The sequence below is a fragment of the Actinia tenebrosa genome, unplaced genomic scaffold (assembly GCF_029948245.1).
Source record: "Actinia tenebrosa isolate PJP-AT-01 unplaced genomic scaffold, QUT_ActTen_1.0 PGA_scaffold8__29_contigs__length_14323225, whole genome shotgun sequence".
In the NCBI taxonomy this organism is placed as follows: Eukaryota; Metazoa; Cnidaria; class Anthozoa; order Actiniaria; family Actiniidae; genus Actinia; species Actinia tenebrosa.
Window position 1 is genome coordinate 9,259,980 of NW_028292585.1, and position 20,037 is coordinate 9,280,016.

At 39.2% G+C, this 20,037-nt stretch overlaps 1 protein-coding gene across 1 annotated transcript in view; it reads right to left on the reverse strand.

Moving 5' to 3' along the window:
• Positions 1 to 3,732: 3,732 nt before the first annotated feature.
• Positions 3,733 to 20,037, reverse strand: part of LOC116292704 (kinetochore-associated protein 1) — a 51,373-nt gene continuing 35,068 nt past the window's right edge. The window contains exons 52-69 of the mRNA XM_089024108.1: positions 15,329 to 15,402; positions 14,346 to 14,541; positions 11,819 to 11,895; positions 11,475 to 11,534; positions 11,027 to 11,076; positions 10,610 to 10,679; positions 10,392 to 10,510; positions 10,083 to 10,218; positions 9,408 to 9,503; positions 8,995 to 9,051; positions 8,509 to 8,563; positions 8,097 to 8,160; positions 7,800 to 7,929; positions 7,360 to 7,449; positions 6,902 to 6,949; positions 6,728 to 6,825; positions 5,546 to 5,657; positions 3,733 to 4,062 (exon numbers count right to left, since the gene is read on the reverse strand). Of these exons, the coding sequence (XP_088880234.1) occupies positions 3,904 to 4,062; positions 5,546 to 5,657; positions 6,728 to 6,825; positions 6,902 to 6,949; positions 7,360 to 7,449; positions 7,800 to 7,929; positions 8,097 to 8,160; positions 8,509 to 8,563; positions 8,995 to 9,051; positions 9,408 to 9,503; positions 10,083 to 10,218; positions 10,392 to 10,510; positions 10,610 to 10,679; positions 11,027 to 11,076; positions 11,475 to 11,534; positions 11,819 to 11,895; positions 14,346 to 14,541; positions 15,329 to 15,402 (1,691 nt within the window). The 3' untranslated portion in view covers positions 3,733 to 3,903. The remainder of the gene's footprint in view (positions 4,063 to 5,545; positions 5,658 to 6,727; positions 6,826 to 6,901; positions 6,950 to 7,359; positions 7,450 to 7,799; positions 7,930 to 8,096; positions 8,161 to 8,508; positions 8,564 to 8,994; positions 9,052 to 9,407; positions 9,504 to 10,082; positions 10,219 to 10,391; positions 10,511 to 10,609; positions 10,680 to 11,026; positions 11,077 to 11,474; positions 11,535 to 11,818; positions 11,896 to 14,345; positions 14,542 to 15,328; positions 15,403 to 20,037) is intronic.

The window sequence follows — 20,037 nt, forward strand, 5'->3', positions numbered from 1 at the left end:
ATCCCCCCCCCCCCCCCCCCAACTAACATGCAGCCCTGCACTGTGCTAATCGTTTTTTCTCATTCATGTACATTTGTCTAATTGAATTATTTCTCCAGAGAGTAAAGATATAAAATTATATTAGAATATATTGTATTTTTTGTAAGGCAAAAATGCTACTAAGTAGATTATATAGATTCTATTGACAACTAATAAATGTGTTTTCTTTAATACTAGATTCGTGTGAAATTGTTCTCTAACACTGACTTTCAATACCTTGCGACGTCTGGTGCAAAAAGAGTCTTCTCCTTTTCATTGACGTTTGAATATAAGAGAGGTTAAGACTCTCGTTTACGGCAAACGTGAAACGTCAGTTGACCATTGAAAAATTCTTTAAAATTAGTGAAAAGGAATCGCAATGATCTCCAAGTGATAGATAAAAATAAGAATATGTGTCTTGTCGGGAAGGTTTACAAAAGGTTAAGTGAAATGTAGGGAAACGATGAAAACGTGGTCACGTTTGCCGTTTGCGGGAAGGAAAAACGGGAATCTTAATCTGCCTAGTATCTCGTTTACCACAAACGTAAAATGTCAGTTGACAAGCACAATCTTCTTGTATTAAACTGAAGAATCTAAAAATTCTCCCAGTAGTAGATAAGAGAGTGCTTGTCTTTGGTGAGAAGGTTTGCAAAAGGCAAAGTGAAATGTAGGGAAACGCAAAAAACGTGATCACGTCTACTGTTTGCGGGAGCTGAAATAGAAAACATCCGAATATAAGAGAGTTTTAGAATCTCGTTTACGGCAAACGTGAACTTTATTTAACTGGTAATATTAGTGAAAAGGAATCGCAAAAATCTCCAAGTAGTGCTAGATAACCAAAAGAATGTTCGTCTTTGGTAAAAAGGTTTGCTTAAACGTAAAGTGAAATATGGAAAAACGTTGTCATATTCACCGTTTGCAAGGAAAAAACATCAATTTAAAACTCTAATATCAGTGTTCGTTTAACTGAGATTACGAATTTTCAGAAAATTTGATTTAAAAATGGGATTTCTTGTAAATTTATCCACCCATCTATACGCGCCGGAAAAATATTCGTGTTGGTGACTACCAAGGCGCTGAAACACTACACGGTGTAACTTTGCGTGCAACATTTCAGAACGATTGAATCGTGCTTTACTTCTGCAACATCACGGACAACAGGACGTTATAAGACGTTATATATTTTTCGCGCATGCGTGGGGTAATTTAACTTTACAACGCTGTTAAAATCCTTCATTTGATCAAATTATATTTGTTCGTGCGCTTTACGTGTATCCGGTTAAAAAATTGGATTTAAAACTGGTTTCATTCGTCCACGAATGTAGGCGGCGGTGTATCAAAAGAACCTCTACCCTACCCCTACCCCTACCCTAAAGAGACAGAAAGAGGAGGGAGACTCTGCTCGCTTTAAGGGAGCACGACAGAATGATTTCTCTCTATCCTTAGCGCGTTTTTAATCGCTTTCTTACATTTCAGCCGCCTTCTCGGTATTTACAAACGATAACCGATGGTAAAGAAACTGGCGCTTCTATCTCCCCGATCGAGTTCAACCTCGTTCCCAGAGCCTTCTCTTCTCGCTTTTTTTCAAGATGGCGGCGCTCAGAACACTCTTGATTTTTCGCTTGTATGATTACAGTTAAAGAATGTTATCTTTGAATAGTTTTTTGTTCAGGTGTCAAAGCAATTTTTATCCAGAAATATTTTTTGATGGAAATTTTAATTTAAAAAAAATCACAAATACAGCTCGGCTCTTTTCTACTTATTTTGCTTTTACCGGCTAAACTCAGCACTGCACGCACGTTTAATTTCGAGGAATATGATTCGTTGCGCGCTACTGTATAAAAATAGCTCACTCTCAATAACATGAGCCGCCTTTGTACTTCTAGTTATGCAATTCTGATTTCAAACTTGGTTATTAAAGCTACTGTTATTTACATTATTTCTCATTCCCATCTTCGATACCAACTAGATAATGTTCATATTTCTCATACTACTTACATACTTAAAATTCACCAAAGAATGAAAGAATAAACAGAAAAAAATTAATATATTTACAAATTAAGACATTTTCAATTAAGACACTCTTTTCGCTATCTTGAATGACTTGCGTACCGCCTTTTTTCATTGCTTGATTGGAGGAAGAACGATCTTTTCTTTTGGAAAGACAGAGCTCCTACACGAGTTGGTTGACTGTTTAATAGGAGGTAAGATTATTCGACTATTTCCTGTTCTTTCACAGTTTTCTTTTGTTTTTCGAGACTCGGAGTTCATCTTTCGCTTCTGCTGTCCTTTCAGACCGGGAAGCTTTTGTCTTTTATCCAAAGTCTCTATCACTTTTTCTGATTTCAATGTATACTTTTCTTTGTCCGGCACTCTGGTGTTGTTTCTGGTCTTGGCTTGCTCGAGGTGAATTGGTGTTTGTTTAGCTTTCCGTCTTGACAAAAGACTAGTACGTTCATTAACAGTAATAGAAGGAAGACGAAGAGTTTGTGTATCACTTTGCATCATATCGTCATTTGAATGCATCTTGGTGTTTCTAAACTGTCCCTTTTACCTCAAAACAAGATTACGAGATACTTAAAATCCCTTGACGGAATTGAGATTTTTTAGTTTACCGCTTAGAGGCAAAAGACGCTTACAGTGTATTTTTGCTGTTTTGAACTAGATTTCTAAAACACGGTAGCCCTTTTATAACTAAACTGCTGTCGTTTAATTGGTCAATAAGTGGTCCTAGAAACAAGTGTTTCTCGGGCACACCCATAGAAACAAAACAACGTAATTTTAGAACAAGTAGAGTTACCATGGATACCAAAGCAAATAGATATAAACTAACATAACCTCATTTGCCGACCTTGGCGGAATGTTTGATGAATTTTACGATTATTCTTCAAGTCCAGATATCCATAAGTTGCCTTTTCTGTCTGGATAGAACTCGATTTATGACAGATTGGAGCTTAGGTATTTGCTCTCTCTGTATTTTAAAGAAAGCTTACGGTGCGTATGAGCATCGGCAAAAAAAGTTCCTATCAATCCATCCCTTCTCCCGCTCCTCCTTCTTTTCTTGAGACGGTTAACGGTTTGACACACCTCAAGACAACACCTTATCGAAGTGAAAAACAAAGATAAAACTAAGGAACTGCACGACAATTATCAGGAGGGGGTTCTGAAATGAGTACTGACTCCCTAAAGCAAAAAACTAGTGTACGACCCCCCACCCGGTGCGTTTTGTCCTTGCATCCACACTAAAAGGATCAAAAAAGCATTGGAAAAGGTTCTACAAAGTAGAGACATTTAAAAACACAGGCCTTCGTATTCATGTGGACAGCTAGCAAAAACGGAGGCTTTTGAAAACGGTTACGTCATTCACACCGACTGTTTTTTTTTCGCATGCGCAGACTATGACTTTATTGATTATTCGATCGCATCTGCGTGTTTGAAAACGCTATGATAACGTTAGTGTGGACTAGAAGCTTTCGAAGCGTTTTCGGTGAGACGAATTACGAAAACCCATTAGTGTGTACACGGACTCAATCAATGCTGTTTTTAGCACTCTTTATGATGACAACAGACATTGAAATCCGATTGTCATATCGATGGCGACTCCATTGTATTCATGATCGTTCATAGCGTAAAGACACACACCCATCAGTCCGAGAGTGCTAGTACACCAAGGGTAAAGATGTAGCAACACGATATCAAAGTATGAAGCTAGTCCAGATTGACTTGCCTCTTGCTGGTTTATTATTTTATCGGCAACATACCAGTCTTTACACTGACTTTTTCATTTTTAAACTTTTATTCCGTTCATTGGCACGACGATTTTTAAACCATTTCAAAGAAATGTTGTAAGTTTTACCGTCATACTTCGACAAATAGTTAGTTATGTTACTCATGCTCAAATATTTCTGGAGAAGTCATCTCGTTTTTCATCGAGTCCATTTTCGAGTCATTGTTATCTTGTGTACCTTCGTCGTCTTCTTCTTCTTCGAGTTGAGGAAGGAACGGCAAAGCTTCTTCTAGCTTGTGACGGGCTTCTAAGAATGCCTTTAGATAAAAAACAAAACCCAAAAATACGACCCATATATTATGTTTCTCAACAAAGTCTTTTACAAGCATGAAGATTTTTATCGGTATTTAGAGAGCATTCTTGATTATGAACATCTGGTTAATATATATAGAGCAGTTTTCGTGTGACTGTGAAAACGTCCGTGCCGTATGCGTGCCTTGCTGCGACCGTGATGTTTTCTAGACTTTTGATTAGGGGATTTTTTCCTCGCGCAATGTGATTGGTTGGACAGTGCCGTGACATTGGCGTGACCGTGTTCGCGCCGTGTTCCGAGCCGTGCTTCGGACATTTGATTGGATGAAAAGTAAATTCTCGTACAATGTGATTGGTCTGGCGTATGCCTTGTCGTGTCATAACCGTGTTCGTGCCGTGGGTTTCCCACAGTCATGCGAAAACTGCTCTAGTATACATCCGACAAAACACGTATTTTACAAGAGGCAAATAACTCCTGTACGTCATGGTACGTTACACTCGTTTCACGACCACGTCAAAACTTGTCGCTTTCACGCCCTGCAAGTAACGTGTGACCCCTACACTTCACACCAACACCCAAGTGCTGTGCCTCATATAGCAGTACACCACATTACACCAACACTAAATGTCACACCAACACCCAAGTGTTATGCCTTATACAACAGCACACCACATCACACCAACTCTAGATGTCATACCAACACTAAGTGTTAAGCCTTATACCACAGCACACAACATCACACCAACACTAGTTGTCACACCAATACCAAGTGTTATGCCTTATACACCAGTACACCACATCACACCAACACTAGATGTCACACCAATACCAAGTGTTATGCCTTATACAACAGCACACCACATCACACCAACACTAGATGTCACACCAATACTAAGTGTTATGCCTTATACAACAGCACACCACATCACACCAACACTAGATGTCATACCAATACTAAGTGTTAAGCCTTATACAACAGCACACCACATCACACCAACACGAGATGTCATACCAATACAAAGTGTTAAGCCTTATACAACAGCACACCACATCACACCAACTCTAGATGTCATACCAATACTAAGTGTTAAGCCTTATACAACAGCACACCACATCACACCAACACTAGATGTCATACCAACACTAAGTGTTAAGCCTTATACAACAGCACACCACATCACACCAACTCTAGATGTCACACCAATACTAAGTGTTAAGCCTTATACAACAGTACACCACATTACACCAACACTAGATGTCATACCAACACTAAGTGTTAAGCCTTATACAACAGCACACCACATCACACCAACTCTAGATGTCAAGCTTGCTCGATATTTTATGGGGATTTACGCAACCCCCTACTCAATTATCTAATGGTCCGTCCATAACTGAGCAAAATAAGATGCACCGAAGTGGCTGGAATCATACAAGGTTTGAGTTTTCCACCGTCCAGTAGTGTAAAGATGGTCTACGTCACAACATACCCATAGTTCCTCGAGGCCGTTCAGCTGCTCTGACTGTGAAGCATATCTTCCTGAAATGGAGTCTGGGTAAGCTTGGTGATACAAACCAACAAGCTTTACTGCATCTTCAAGCCTGAAATAACGAATGCGTAATCTTCAGGGCTCAGTTGTTCCAAGACTATGCCCCGTTCACACCGAGAATAAAACATGGTTGAAAGTAGTGTAAAGCCCCGTTTAAAGTAGTGTAAAGTCCCGTTTACACTGGCGATTTCTGCGCTGATTTTTGTGGCAATTTTCGGAAATATGAAATCTTATGTCTCGTCCTTCAAAAGAGACATTCGTCTAGGAAAATCTTGGTATCCTGAAAAAAACTTTACAAGTAAATTCTTTACCATTATTTATTATGGACAAAATCAAAAAAATCGCAGCAAAAATCGCTAGTGTGAACGGGGCTTAACTATACTGGCTTAGAAAAGTATCAGTAAACGCAGTCATGCAAGCATTGATGCAAGACTGCTCATAAATTTCCTCTATATTGCACGGCATAAGTTTCAGGTGATTGATTCTTGTAAAATTAAATGCGCACATGTTATAGAAACTAGAAATGAAACCCCATCTTAACTAAACAAGTTTTGGTGTAATAGAGTACTAGTCTCCCCCGCAGCCGCTTTAGTGTCGTCACACAACCCGTTTGTGGGAGGGAGCGTTGCGTGACGACAATCCAAGTCAGACTACCATTTGTCTTGGATTAAATCTTTTATGAAGACTTTTCTTGGTAATCAACGATTTCGCCCAGTAATATTCAAAGTTACGAATATTATGTTATAATTTCTTTAGTAATTTTAGACATGCGATTATTCTGCATAAAAAGACCGATACGATAGGGCAGATTTCACAGCATGGACGCACAGTGCAGTAACTGTACGGTGGATCAGCATTCTGACTAGATAAACAGTAATCTCTCGCTTTAACACATTAACATCTATCAATCCTATCCGTATACGAAATCTTCTCTGTATGACACGGTGGACAATTTATTTTATGGGAGTATTGATTTTTTTCGATTGAGGTTGGAGAGTTGGGGCGAAAGGATTTATGTGGGGTCATCAAAATTTTGCCACTCAAGAAGACTGAAAGAACAATGGGTAAGGTCAGCCCATTCATGATCGTTTTTATGACTTTATCACCGTCTGTACTAGTTACCTGTTAGCCTTTAAAGTCTTGAGAAGAAGCCCATCAATCTGGTCAGTACTGATGAGCACACGAACCATCTTGTCAAAATGTATTGTATCAAGTAGCACCTGACATACAATAAACGCTAGTTAGGAGGCAGTCTAGTCTACAAGGTTTGTGAGGGAGTATTCTTGTTCTACTTACTTCATATTCTTGGTTTCTTTCAATATACTGGAAGACTTCTTGTTCGATCTAAGGGACACAAAAAAGTCATGTCACAAAACACTCAAGTAAGAAACAGCGATAACCTGGACAAACATGTGCTTTACGAATGAGGAGTTCCGCGTTTGTAACTTGGCCGCAGATAAAGTGATCGCATAGAGAGACTACAAATAAGAATAAACAATAGAATTTATCATGGATGCATGCAAATGAGATGCAAATGAGACAACAAGCATTGTACCGGCAGGATAGCCTCACTTGTATGACTCTTAAAACAAAAAAATTCTCATTGCGAACTCAACAGTAATAACAGCTATTACGGAACACGGCACAGAAAACACAACATCCTCCCACACCTTACGTACAGTTAAATGTGGCTATCCCCCCTCTCCCTCCACACACACACACACACCTTACGTACTTACTTGGTTTTTGCTTACCATTTTTACATGAGACAATGTCTGCGCATGCTCTCGCTGATGTTGAAGTTGGTCAAGAATAACGACGGCACAATTTGTATCCAGCAAGTCCTGCAACAAAGAGTAAAATAAATATAATCAGAAATTACGAATAACTAATGATTGACTGAAGAATTCATTTTTATTTATTTGTTCTTTTGGTACATGTCCTGTAAAATCAAGATTTACTCTTCTTTTTTAAGCAAATAAAAGTAAACACAAGTTTACTAGCCAAGCTAAACTAATGGCCTTGGCGCGGTAACGACTGGATTGTCCACTTCCTTCGGAACACTCACAGCAATGTTAATAGGCTTATCCAATCAAAATGGTTGTACACAGCAGCGTCACGTTCAAGGCACGGCACGGCACGACAAGGCACGGTAAGTTAGTTATGTCTTGCGAGATGCCCGTTTATAACTAACCTTGATTTTTGTTTTTCTTGTGTTCTTTGAAGGGATGAGAATGAGACAAGCTAGAGCATAAGCATGTAATCCAACACGATGAAAATGTTCGGCGATGACTTCCAAGTTGAGATCCAACAGCAATGGACACCTTAAACAAGACGGACGACGTCTGAAAATTTACCCTAAAACACAGAACGAGCGAGCGCGCAGTTTGGTTCAAGGGGAAATCCTATATACATTTTACTGGTTTACCTGCTGCGCGAGTGGTTTAAGGCAATAAAGTCAACAGAGTAACTCTAATTCCAGTCTTCATACCTCTGAAGGAGTGTTGCTGATTCAGTGCAAGATTTCAGCTCTACGTCTGACAGCGGTAAAGACACTGTGGAAGAATTCAAGAAATAAAGTGTACTGGAAAAATTAGGATAAGAAAGGTACCTGCCTACATAAGGGCGTAGCGAGGAAAAACACTAGGAATCGTACCCCCCCCCCCTCCTATTTTTTATGAAAGACAAGGTCTAAGTCTATTGATTTGGTAGGTTAATTTGAATATGATAACAAGTTACTATTTTATCTCGGCATCGAAATTCATTAATTCATGCGGGATTCCTGTGGATATGGCGTGACATAACTAAGCGCGTACGCGTGTGTATTGGCGGGAAAATGCCATCCCTGTAGTCAAGACATCGCTACGCCAAATGTCGGTAGCTTATAATAAATAATGTATTACCAGACTTGAACGGTGCCAACAAAACACTTCTCCACACGTTAGGAAGACAGGGGACCTAAAAATCATGATGTATTCGTTAGTAAATGAAAACACAAGTCCAGTCACTTGTATGTCTAGTATCTGTCATTCAATATACACCTATTTCAGAAATCGTTGTCGCACCAAAAGCCTCAAGCAACAAGCCAAGACCGCAGAGAACGTCGGTACTTTTAGCTATAATTAGTTTATTCAAGGTGCATTTTCATTTATTGACTCCACAAATTGCTCCAAGCAAGGCTGCTTGAGATGATAATTAGTGGAGAGCTATAGCCACTTACATGAACCATGAATAAATCAATTTTCTCAAGGTTCTCTGGAGCCTTGGCTTGTTACTTGAGGCTCTTGGTACGACAACGATTTTCGAAATAGGTGTATATTGATGAAAGGCAAATACAACTGAAAGGACATTGTAGCGAGTTCAGAAGGTTTGTCTAGTAATTCCCTTACCTGCCACAATTCGGGGACAGCTGCTATGCTTACCAACACATGCCTCAAGTATTTGATCTGTCGAACAATCAAAAAACTCGTTAGAAATACAACAACAGCCAAGAAGAGAGAAAGAAAGGAAGAAAGAAAAGAAAGGAAGGTAGGAAGTTAAGGAAGGAAGGAAGGAAGGAAGGAAGTAAGTTAAGGAAGGAAGGAAGGAAGGAAGGAAGGAAGGGAGGGAGGGAAAGAGGGAGGGAGGGAGGGAGGAAGCAAGGAAGCAAGGAAGGAAGGAAGGAAGGAAGGAAGGAAGGAAGGAAGAAAGGAAGGAAGGAAGGGAGGAAGGAAGGGAGGGAGGGAGGGAGGGAAGGAAAAAATGAAACGAAGAAAGCAGCAGAAAGAAAGTAAGAAGGGAGGAAAAGATTGCTGTTGTTTACCATTCCAAAGCCGAGTAGCTGCTGGAGTACACTGTTCCAAAGTTGAGGATCGTGTATCTTATTCACTAGACACAAATCAGCAACAAGACGAACTGCCTGAATGGTAAGAGAAATGCAATTGCGTCAGTCTTGTTATCAAAATAACTCATATTTCCGGTCTCTCGTGCGATTTCTATCAGAGGCTGAACATCAGCGAATCTTCAACTGGAAATTCTATGGATGATTGAGCATGGACGAAGTAGTGGTGTCAATCATTGAAGGCTGGTAATAAGGTTTATCTAATAGCTTATTGAAAGTGAAAGTTATAGTTAAGATTCTGGTCAAGATTCCTACAGTTTTGACTATTTTCTGTAAGGTTGGCAAATTCTTTAGCTTTTTTTCAACAAATATTAGCCATGTCGAGTGTAAGGAAAGACTGGGAAAAGTTGGCATTGCAGTGCATTGTGGGACTGTTTTAGGAAACAAAATACCGTAAACCTTCGAAAATGAGCCCGTTATCACGTGATTGTGTTCTTACATTGTTCTCAGACCAAAAAAGCACATTGGGCAAACGTGAGTCCTGGGCTTATTCGAGGATTTTGGAAATATGTCCCCTAAAACAGTCCCAAAATGCACCACAGCGCCAACTCGTTCCATTTCCCCCCTCAAGGACTGATATAGATTACCGTGACTTACCCTTCTCTCGTGGTTGTGGTTGCGCCATAATCCTCTTACCAGTCCCTCTTTGTTGCACTTTTGGAAAGCACTAAGTGATTGCTGTATGTGAAGGGCTTCGAGTTCTGCCAAGTAGGTCAGTGACGTCATGTACTGTCTGCAATACGTAATAACATACAAGAGAAAAAGTGACGTCATGTACTGTCTGCAATACGTAATAACATACAAGAGGAAAAGTGACGTCTGCAATATTCGTAATAACATAAAAGAGATGGCACGCAATAAAATAGGGAAATTGTACCAGAACGAGAAGCGAGTACTACTAGGTACCTTATGGAGTCGATGGGCTTCTTAGACACTTCAACGATGACATCATCTGGAGCGATGGCAAATAAAGCTCGGAGAGATCTTAGTCTACACAGACTGGTGATGTTAGCAGAAGACATTTCCTGATGAGTTGTAGACGGACGGTCAAACCAGTAAAATGGAACATTGTTCATATGATAAGGAAGAGTTTGATATATCAATAAACTTATAAGTACTCTTACCTTGTAAGCAAAATTCAGTAAGAACATGATGTTGTGTTCAACTTGGTTACTCTGTAATACATATACGACCCTTGAAAGACACGGTAATTTTAGTAATTAAGTGTTCGCATAAGAACATGTCCATGTAAAGTGGCTCTCGATTACTTGTTTAACAATCAGAATTCACTGGAGGCGAGGTGAATACCGGTGAATATTCACCGACATATAGTAAAGGTAAATATATTCACCATATTCACTGAGCTTGAGGTGAATAATTGTTTGAGTATAATTTCAGGCTTGAATATCAGAGAAAAGTATCATTGCGCGGACGTAATATATTTTAATTAAGAAACTTTTTTCAAAGAAACTTTTAAATTTCTATCCAAAATACATCGTAATGAATGTTTCCAAATGCCTACTAAAGTACGCTGATCTCACCTTTTCAAATTCATGGCGTCTTCCGTGTTCTCGGTATAGTCCGTTAGTGCCTAAAAAGATAAAAGGTACCGTTCATGATGATACTTATCACGCACCCACAATAAATACCCACTTATCACAGGCGGCGTAATTTCTGAGTTTCAATGACAAAAGTCTTTGAATCTCACTACTTGCTCCAAATGGCGGTCAAACACTGACCACCATGTGCTGTCAACCAGAAAGAATGCTATTTAAAACTTGTGATTCAGCTGATGAACATTCCCCACTAGGCGGGAAATGATGTCAAGTGAAACCCAGCAATATATATTTCTATGGATACTGACAAAGTTTATCAAGCCTGTGTTGCTATGGATACCGACAAAGTTGATCTAATCAAGCCTGTGTTTTAACAGATACTATCAAGGTTAATTAGCTTTATTTACTGCAGAGACATTTACTAATATGATACCTGATCTGTACTCTCATTTAGAGAACATTCTGAGGTAGCTGGAGAAGACGGTAGCCACTTCTAACGAAAAAGAAGTAGAAATGGCAATAAAAGCACACCTTTAGAATAATGTGTTTGAGGAATTGCTAAGAAAATATAAGTAAAAACAAGTTATATACAAAATGTTACAAATATTTTTGTAAGGCAGTAAGTGTATACAGTGTGTGCAACTATGTGACAATGAACAATAACAATGAAACAGCCGCCATGTTGGTTGATCTAACAAGAGAAGCTAATGAGGAATGCTTTGATATCGTTAACCAACATGGCGGCTATGACGTAACTTCAATGAGATAGAGCCGTACTTCGATGAGATAGAGCCGTATTTTATTGATCTTGCTGTTGTTGATGGAGGCTATCTCCTCTGAAGCTTTATTGATGTCTGAAATGTAATACAATGAAATAGCTGAGCGACGTTCTTGTTTCATAGGTTTTGTGTGGGTAAAGCTAAATAGCACGTGGTTAATACGACTGGGAACCTCGCTCTGTCATTACTGCAGTTTTCAATATTTTACGAACTCAAACATTTCAACGGCTTGCTGTGACATCGGTTTTTACTGGCGCCAGTCAACAACATAAAAGGTACCGACTGATTATTGCCATATTTGAAGAAAACCACGAAATCGTTTTTGTAAGACAGAGAATTAGATTAGATTTTTTCTTCTTTTTGATTGTAGTCTTTTTATTTGAGAAATTTTTCATATAGGGTTAACCTCTGGATTTCCTTTTGTCCATACTCTTTTTGACTTTTTTAAAGGCCTTGGACAATTATGTTTCTATTATTGCAAGGTCATCGTCGTGCTCACCTCGATGCTCAGGCACCGTTACCTTTGAAGATGCTTCAGAGAATAATGAAGGGGACTACTGAGCTCTACCCCTGGGCTGGGCTGAATAAGAACTCTTCGTATTAGATGTTGTGGAATAAGGGGATTTATTATATGGCAAGGTAATTTCACGCGCTATAATTGGTCAATTTGCGGTCCATAACTTACGGTACGGACCGAAAAATGAAATGGTTCACTGAGTGTACGTACTTATGATCTTTTAAAACATTCAAATCTTTATCAAAAGAATATATTTCTGGATGAAAATCGTCGGAAAACCTTCAATAAATAATTAAAGTTAACTGAAAGTCACTGGCATTTAATGTAAAACTTATCAAACAAGCGACAACTCTTTCATACAAGCGAAACTCTTTCGATCAAGGCTCTACACGGCACTAGTTGAGCGATTTTGTACGACTAGAAAAAACTAGAAAAACTAACTATGCTAAAGCTAAAACTATGTCAAACTACGAACTAAAGGGTGGTAAACAGCGGCTAATTCAGTAAATGAAATAAACATAGGTTTAGAAGTAGAATTAACGTAAATTTGTTATTTCAGTGAGCTAACAACGTCCAGTTTGAACTTATCTGAATCGATCGGGTGAAGAAGCCAGTAGTTTCTTTCGTAAACGTTTTAAGCAGTTTTCTAGGCTCATCCGCTCTTGAAGTATGTCCATATTTCAGTAATATTTCACCCCCACTTGAATTTGAATGTATTTTTAGACAGGAGAGTTGGCAGTACCTTTTTTAATTGAGTCGAAAGTGTGCCTTCTTCATGACTTCAGCCATTGTACATATGGCGGCCTGCTTCAAACAGTCAAAACTTTGAAAATTGACGAAAACTATCCATGTTCAGCCAGCCGTAATTTTTCAAAGCTTCTCATTCATTTCTGGAGACAGTTTTTGAGTTTTTTTCTCAATAAAAGGCAGGAAAACAAGCGGAAGGCTGTAGTATTTTTCATCTTGGTTGTGAATATCTTGAAGTTTGAAATAAGACAGTTTTCTTCTCAATCTCATGTTGAGTTCTTGAGGTCTTCTTTTGATGCCTTTTTTGCTTTGCATTTATATGTTTTGCAAAAGAAAGCCTCACTTTTGTTAACTAGTATTTCAGAAAACTTTAAACTTTAGCTAAATTCTTTCAAAGTAAACTAAAACTTCGCCTTTTGAGCGACTCAAACACTACATGACTTTTGGCACGTACAGGAAGCCCTTCCAATGCAGTTCTCGTTTGACATGCGCTGTCAACTTTACTTTTTGTTGCTTCGCCTCTTTTTGATCTCAATGCCTTGCCATATAATAAATATCTTATTAACCTCGTTTGCTCGGTCCGTACCGTAAGTTATGGATCCTCGATTTTTCCACTTTTTTTTTGGCCCGCGCGCTACGCGCTTGGGCCATAAGGCAGTGGAAAAAACCCGGTCTATAACTTACGGTACGGACCTCGCACTCGGTTAATAAGAGCTATTTATTACACATTTAAGCTCGATATCCGTGAAATAAAGCCGTGAATAAAAACCATATCAGTGAAGTGATACGATATCACTTCACGGTAAACTGTAACTGTAACTTGACTACGATAGTAGTCAAGAGTGACGAGATAAATCTCTATTTAGTGTTTATTTCTATCAAATTCAAGATGAATTTTGTGCTTCTTACATTTTTAATTAAGCTTTAATATCTTGAATGATATTGAATTGGAAATTCTTTAACATTTTGAAATGGTGTAAGTCGGTTAAGGATATTTAAGACAATAAAACATTTTGTGTGTGTTATATATCGAGCCTAAATGTGTAATAAACAAATTATTACATGTTAAGAACTTGATATCGTATTTATTCACTCGTTTTTCCGTATCATATCGCTCACTCGCTCGATAAAAACGATATCAAGTTCTTAACGTGTGATAAGTCTCCCTTGATTCCACAAAATAAAAAACAGCCCCAATATTCCCCTTGAGAGTTCCTAGAGCCATCTTGAAAGGTATGTGTGATACCATAGTTCCACCTACCAGGGGGCTGATTTCTGACATGAGTATCACGGGCGCCATGGGTCTCATAAAGCTGACAGATCAATTTGGCGGGCTGGTTTACCATGGTAACCAAGGATGGTTCTGCAATATCATACTTGTGCAGCACGTATTCTGTGGCGATTCCTCTGCTGAGCTCCTTTAGACGACTATACGTCACATTGGCTTTCTTAGCTTCCTGCTGACCATAAACCATGCCCGTGTCAATATACCAGTGAATTATTAAGTCGCGCCAACCTCGCACCCAGAGCATGCGTTTCTTCTGGCCTGCGGTGAAGAACGAGGGCTCTGGCATAATCCCTTTTTTGGCGCATGCGCAATTTTCCGGGAATGAAATATAGTCAATAACAATCATGCTTTAGAACAGAGTTCTGTGTTACTTCCGATCAAAATAAAAATTAGAAATCGGGAACGCACGCGCTCTTATACCGGAAGTTCAAGAAATCCTGGTCTCAAAAAATGGATTATGCCAGAGCCCTTGTTCTTCGCCGCAGGCCAGAAGAAACGCAGACTCTGGATAATTACGGTAATAAAATATTACAATAATTGTAATAAATGGTGAAATGGCAACCCCGCAGGCGAAACGGAGCAAAGGCTTAGCCTGCGCAACATTCATCACTTCAGGGAGGTAGGTGGGTTGATGGCACTCGCCCTCAAACGATCCTCGTGAAAGAGGAAATAGTATTTGAGAACGAGAAGCCTATTATATATCTGGGTGGTCAGCGGTAGACTAAGGCGTGGTTACCGAGGTTACTGGTCCCGAGAACTAATGTACACGGGCTCTAAGAAACATTAAAAAAATGTCTCGAGACCACAAAACAGTTTCCCTCGGTCCCAGTCAATAAGTGTTAAATATATAAATGTCTGAAGTAAAACTAGGAAGTTATGATAACTAAGATAGTTAATACAATAGAACTAAAATATATAATAAAAAAGTCACAAACGATAATCCAATCTGATCTGACCTGCTGAGTACAGGTATTCTGCCAGTCATCTGCAAGATCCGCACACGTCTCAAGAACCTTGATCTTCTCTTCTCCTATTGAATAATTACAACTGTAAACTAGAATCCTGACATGATGTTCGTAATCAGACAGGTACAGTAGTCTAGAAGCTAAGTCTGAAAAGAGGCTTATTTTTCAAGTTGGCTGCACCCCATGGGTGGCCAAGGTTTCTTGGTATCATTTTAAAGCTTGAAGCCTGTAGATTACGAATCTGCTTGTCGCCACTTGAAAAAAGTGTCCAAACAGCTTGGCGACCTGGCCTAAAGTACATACTTTCTATTTCACAATATTTTCGTTATTCTTCATTTTCTTGAAGTTTTTCACGTTTCACACACAAATTTTCGGTAAAAACTGCTTTGATGTGTTTATTATATGCTAACCTAATGCACACATGAAAAAACGAGGAAATTTTCAGGAAATGTGGAATTATTAGCATTTTTGGGTCATTAATCACGATTTTAGATTCATTGAGTGGAAAAAGTTTTTTTAAAATAAATTTAAACGTCGCTAAACATGCATTTTTCTTATGAAGACCTTAGTTTGACCTTATCTGATTAGTTTTCAGAGAGAAATGACAAATATTTTTAATATTAGCTATAGAAAAGACAATTTCCGTACTATTCGTCAAACCGGAAGTTGATAGCTAAACTACTTCCGGTTTACGTTTTTCAAGATTTCTTGAATAAAATCGGAAAATAACTCATTGCAGACTCTGGTAGTCTTTTATTTATAACAAATTAACACTCTTATAGATGTTTACTACTTGTGTGTACTCTTTTCAAGTAGTAAATAGGTAAGAATAGAACATATTTATGGAAGGAGAAGTACTAACTGTCTGTGTATAAAGAGGAAATGAGATTTATAAATTTATGCTTGAAATCAATCTAAATCATTATATATATCTTTAAAATAATGCAAAATTAAAGAAACAAATGAAAAATAAAATCTCAAGTGCTGCAGATGTTGTTTTGATTTGTCTTCCTGTGTCTAAATGAGCCTGCAGTCCAGTAGTTCCTAATCCAGCAATATGGCGTACTTCACGTGTTGAGATCTCTTCAAATCCTGTAAGAGAGTGGACTAAGCTTGAAGTGGGAGCTGACGGATTATTGCGGCGACACACCACAAACCACCTACAACTAGTACTCCCAGCTTCCAAGCGTTCCCTAGTGTACAAAGAACTGCACCAAGAGATGGGACATTTAGGAGCAGACCGTGTCATCCAGTTGGCGCGCGATCGTTTCTACTGGCCACGTATGCAGCAAGACATCACACACTTCGTACCGAACGTCTGTCCTTGCCTTAAACAACGCCGCCCACAACAGTCAACACGTGCTCCGATGCAACATATTGCGTCGTCATCACCTTTTGAACTCATTTCTATTGACTTTCTACACTTAGAAAAGAGCTCAGGAGGCTATGAATACATCCTGGTAATCGTGGATCATTTCACCAGATTTGCCCAGGCTTACCCTACAAGGAATAAGTCTGCTCGAACTGTGGCAGGTAAGATCTTCAATGAGTTTATTCCCAGGTTCGGTTTCCCTGCGAGGATCCTCCACGACCAAGGCAAAGAGTTTGAGAACCATCTGTTTACCCAACTGGAGCAGCTTAGCGGTATCAGACATACTCGAACGACCCCTTACCACCCTCAAGGTAATGGCCAAACCGAACGCTTCAACCAGACGTTGTTAGCGATGCTGCGAACACTTCCTGAGGACAAGACGTCACACTGGAAAGACTACCTTTATAAAGTCGTTCACGCCTACAACTGTACACCCAATTCAAGCACAGGATTTGCGCCTTTCTTCCTTTTGTTCGGCAGGACACCAAGGCTTCCAGTTGATATTCTAATCGGTCGTGACGTTAATGGTGCAGCTAATCATCGTGCTTTTGCCAAACATTGGAAGACAACGATGCAGACTGCGTATGGCATTGCTCGTAAGAACGTAACGGAGAGCAACGTAAAGAGCAAGAAGCGTTACGATCGACGACTCAATTTCACGGAGCTTCGCGAGGGAGACCGTGTACTGGTGCGAAACCTGACACCTAGAGGAGGCCCTGGAAAGCTGCGTTCCTACTGGGAAGACAAAGTGTACGTGGTAGTGAGTCGCAAAGGGACGGGACCTGTTTATGAAGTCAAGCGAGAAGACCACGCTGGTAACTCGCGACTGTTACACAGGAACCTCCTTTACCCCTGTGACTTCCTAGAGCAAGCACTTCCACAGCAACAACGACAGCAAAGACCACGGCGCCGACCACGTACAAGACAGAGGCAACAGCAACATCTGAGTGAAAGTGACGACTCTGGTAGTTCAGATAGCGATATCGGATTAACTCCTGCTGCTTTTCAGCAAAACACTGATGACAGAGACAGCGTAGGACAAGTATGAGTCGGTACCTATTGCAGATGCTGATACTGATGCTGACATTCAAGAGGATCATACTGATGAAGGCGGAAATAACTTTTATCAAGCGGAAGGAGAGATGGTGGAAGACGTATCTACAGATGATACAGATGGATTACATGAGGATACAGTTCAAGTGCCCCATCAAGAGCCTAGATACCCGACACGTGAAAGAAGACAACCCGCAAGGTATGGGTATGATGTGTTGTTGCACAGTACCAATCCATACAATGGTCCATGCAACATGCAGTCGTATCAGGCACCGGTACCTTATCAGCCCAGACTAACACCTCAGCCATATCAGCCATATCAGCCGTTTCAGACGTTTTACCCCCAGTTGACTCAGCCAACTCCATACTGTGGTAGAATGCCAATCTACAACCCATGGATTGCTCCACCCCATCGTCCGTATGGAATTACGACAAACTACTGAACTCACTTATAAGAACATTTAGTATTTTTAAGCATTGTTGTTAATTATGATACTGATTGGACATTGATTAGCTTCGGTTTCTAATCATTCGAATTGACATTATATAAGAAGAAATTTAAGCGACATTTATCAAAGAAAAGAAAAGACACAGTAGTATCAACAAAAGTACGCCTTAGTATTTAGACGGTGTTCAAACACCCGGTATCCACTGGATAACTGATGGAAGTGTACGGTTTGCCATCAGGGGAACTTAGTCAATAAGGAGCTTTGTGTTAAACGTTTGGACTTGATCACCCCAAACTACAAGCATGAAAAAAAGTTCAATAGTAAGATAAGTTTACATCGCAGTGGAACTAAACTACTATGTAGTGATAGTACTCTCGTTTAAAGCAGCGGAGAGTGTGAAGTGTATGAACTGTCACGCTTTCAATAAGTTAGTTGTGTGACATAATTTAGTATAGTATCAAGTGACAGATATAATAAAGATAAGAGACATAAGAGAAAACACGTGTAAGCGCAAGCAACAAGTATCAAGCTCTAACGAGTGAATAAAGAATTTTACTACTGTATTTGTATCTGGAGTCAGATTAAAACTGGTAACACATCCGTCTTTTCTTTCTGACATATCCAACAACTCTTAATGTCAGTAGATTGCAGAGAAGATCGTGTTTGAGGTATGTCTTCTTTGGTTTTTATGGTCTTTATCAAGGGAATATCCTTTTCAAGTTTCCTTCGTTTAGAGGTTACTCGTTCAAGGTGACTTTTGGACGTATAGCTCTTGTAACAGAGTCGATGGTAGAATCCAAATGGACCTGTCTTCCATTTCCCCTCCATAGATTTTGAAATTTCATCTTTTCGGATGTCACAGGCATTTTCAAAAGTTTTCCAACTGAGAGAAGTGAAGTCAGTTAGAGGACCTTGCGACTTGAACCCCGCTTTATGGCAAAGGCAACTGGTCACTGAATCTGAAGAGCTAGTAGCAAGAGAAAATGCCATGTGACGAAGCTTTCCTGATTAGATGTTCCAGTATTGTTTAAAACCAACCTTAAACAGAAAGATTTAGTTATAGTGTGTTTTGTGATTTCTTGATCATCAACTCAATTTATTGAACACTTTTCACTAATTTTAAATAATTCTATACAAATATACTTTCAATAAGAAAATGGGAGAAAAATATCAAAGATTGTATAGAATTAGTGAGCTTCAGTACACCTGAGAATACCTATTACTAATTAACTTGAAGTCACTCTATATTATAACATAAACCTTGTGTTAGTGTTAAATGAAACGTTGATGAAATAAATGAGTTCCTATACTAGAGTTTATATACTTACAGGATTTGCAGATATCTCAACAAGTGTTTACATCTTTGATTTGAAAAAATCTGTTCCTAAATGATGTTCCAATAGTAGTTTTCTTCAAAGCCGACCTTAGAAGAAAGCTATTATTAGTGTTCTGTGATTCCTTGATTCTTGAAACAAGCCTCAGTACACCTGCATGAGAATACTTACCAATTATTAGCCCTTCATTTACGATAATTAAACGGAGATTTTTCACTCAAGTCGTTCTGCTCATACGAAGATTTATATACCAAGATTATGCGAAGAGTTTCACTGAAAGTCAAGTTTTGAAATCACTTTATATAAGATAGACCTTGTGTTAGTGTTAAATAACTCACTGATAAACTGTATGAGCTACTAAAGTATATATACTTACAGGATTTGAAGAGATCTCAACACGTGAAGTACGCCATATTGCTGGATTAGGAACTACTGGACTGCAGGCTCATTTAGACACAGGAAGACAAATCAAAACAACATCTGCAGCACTTG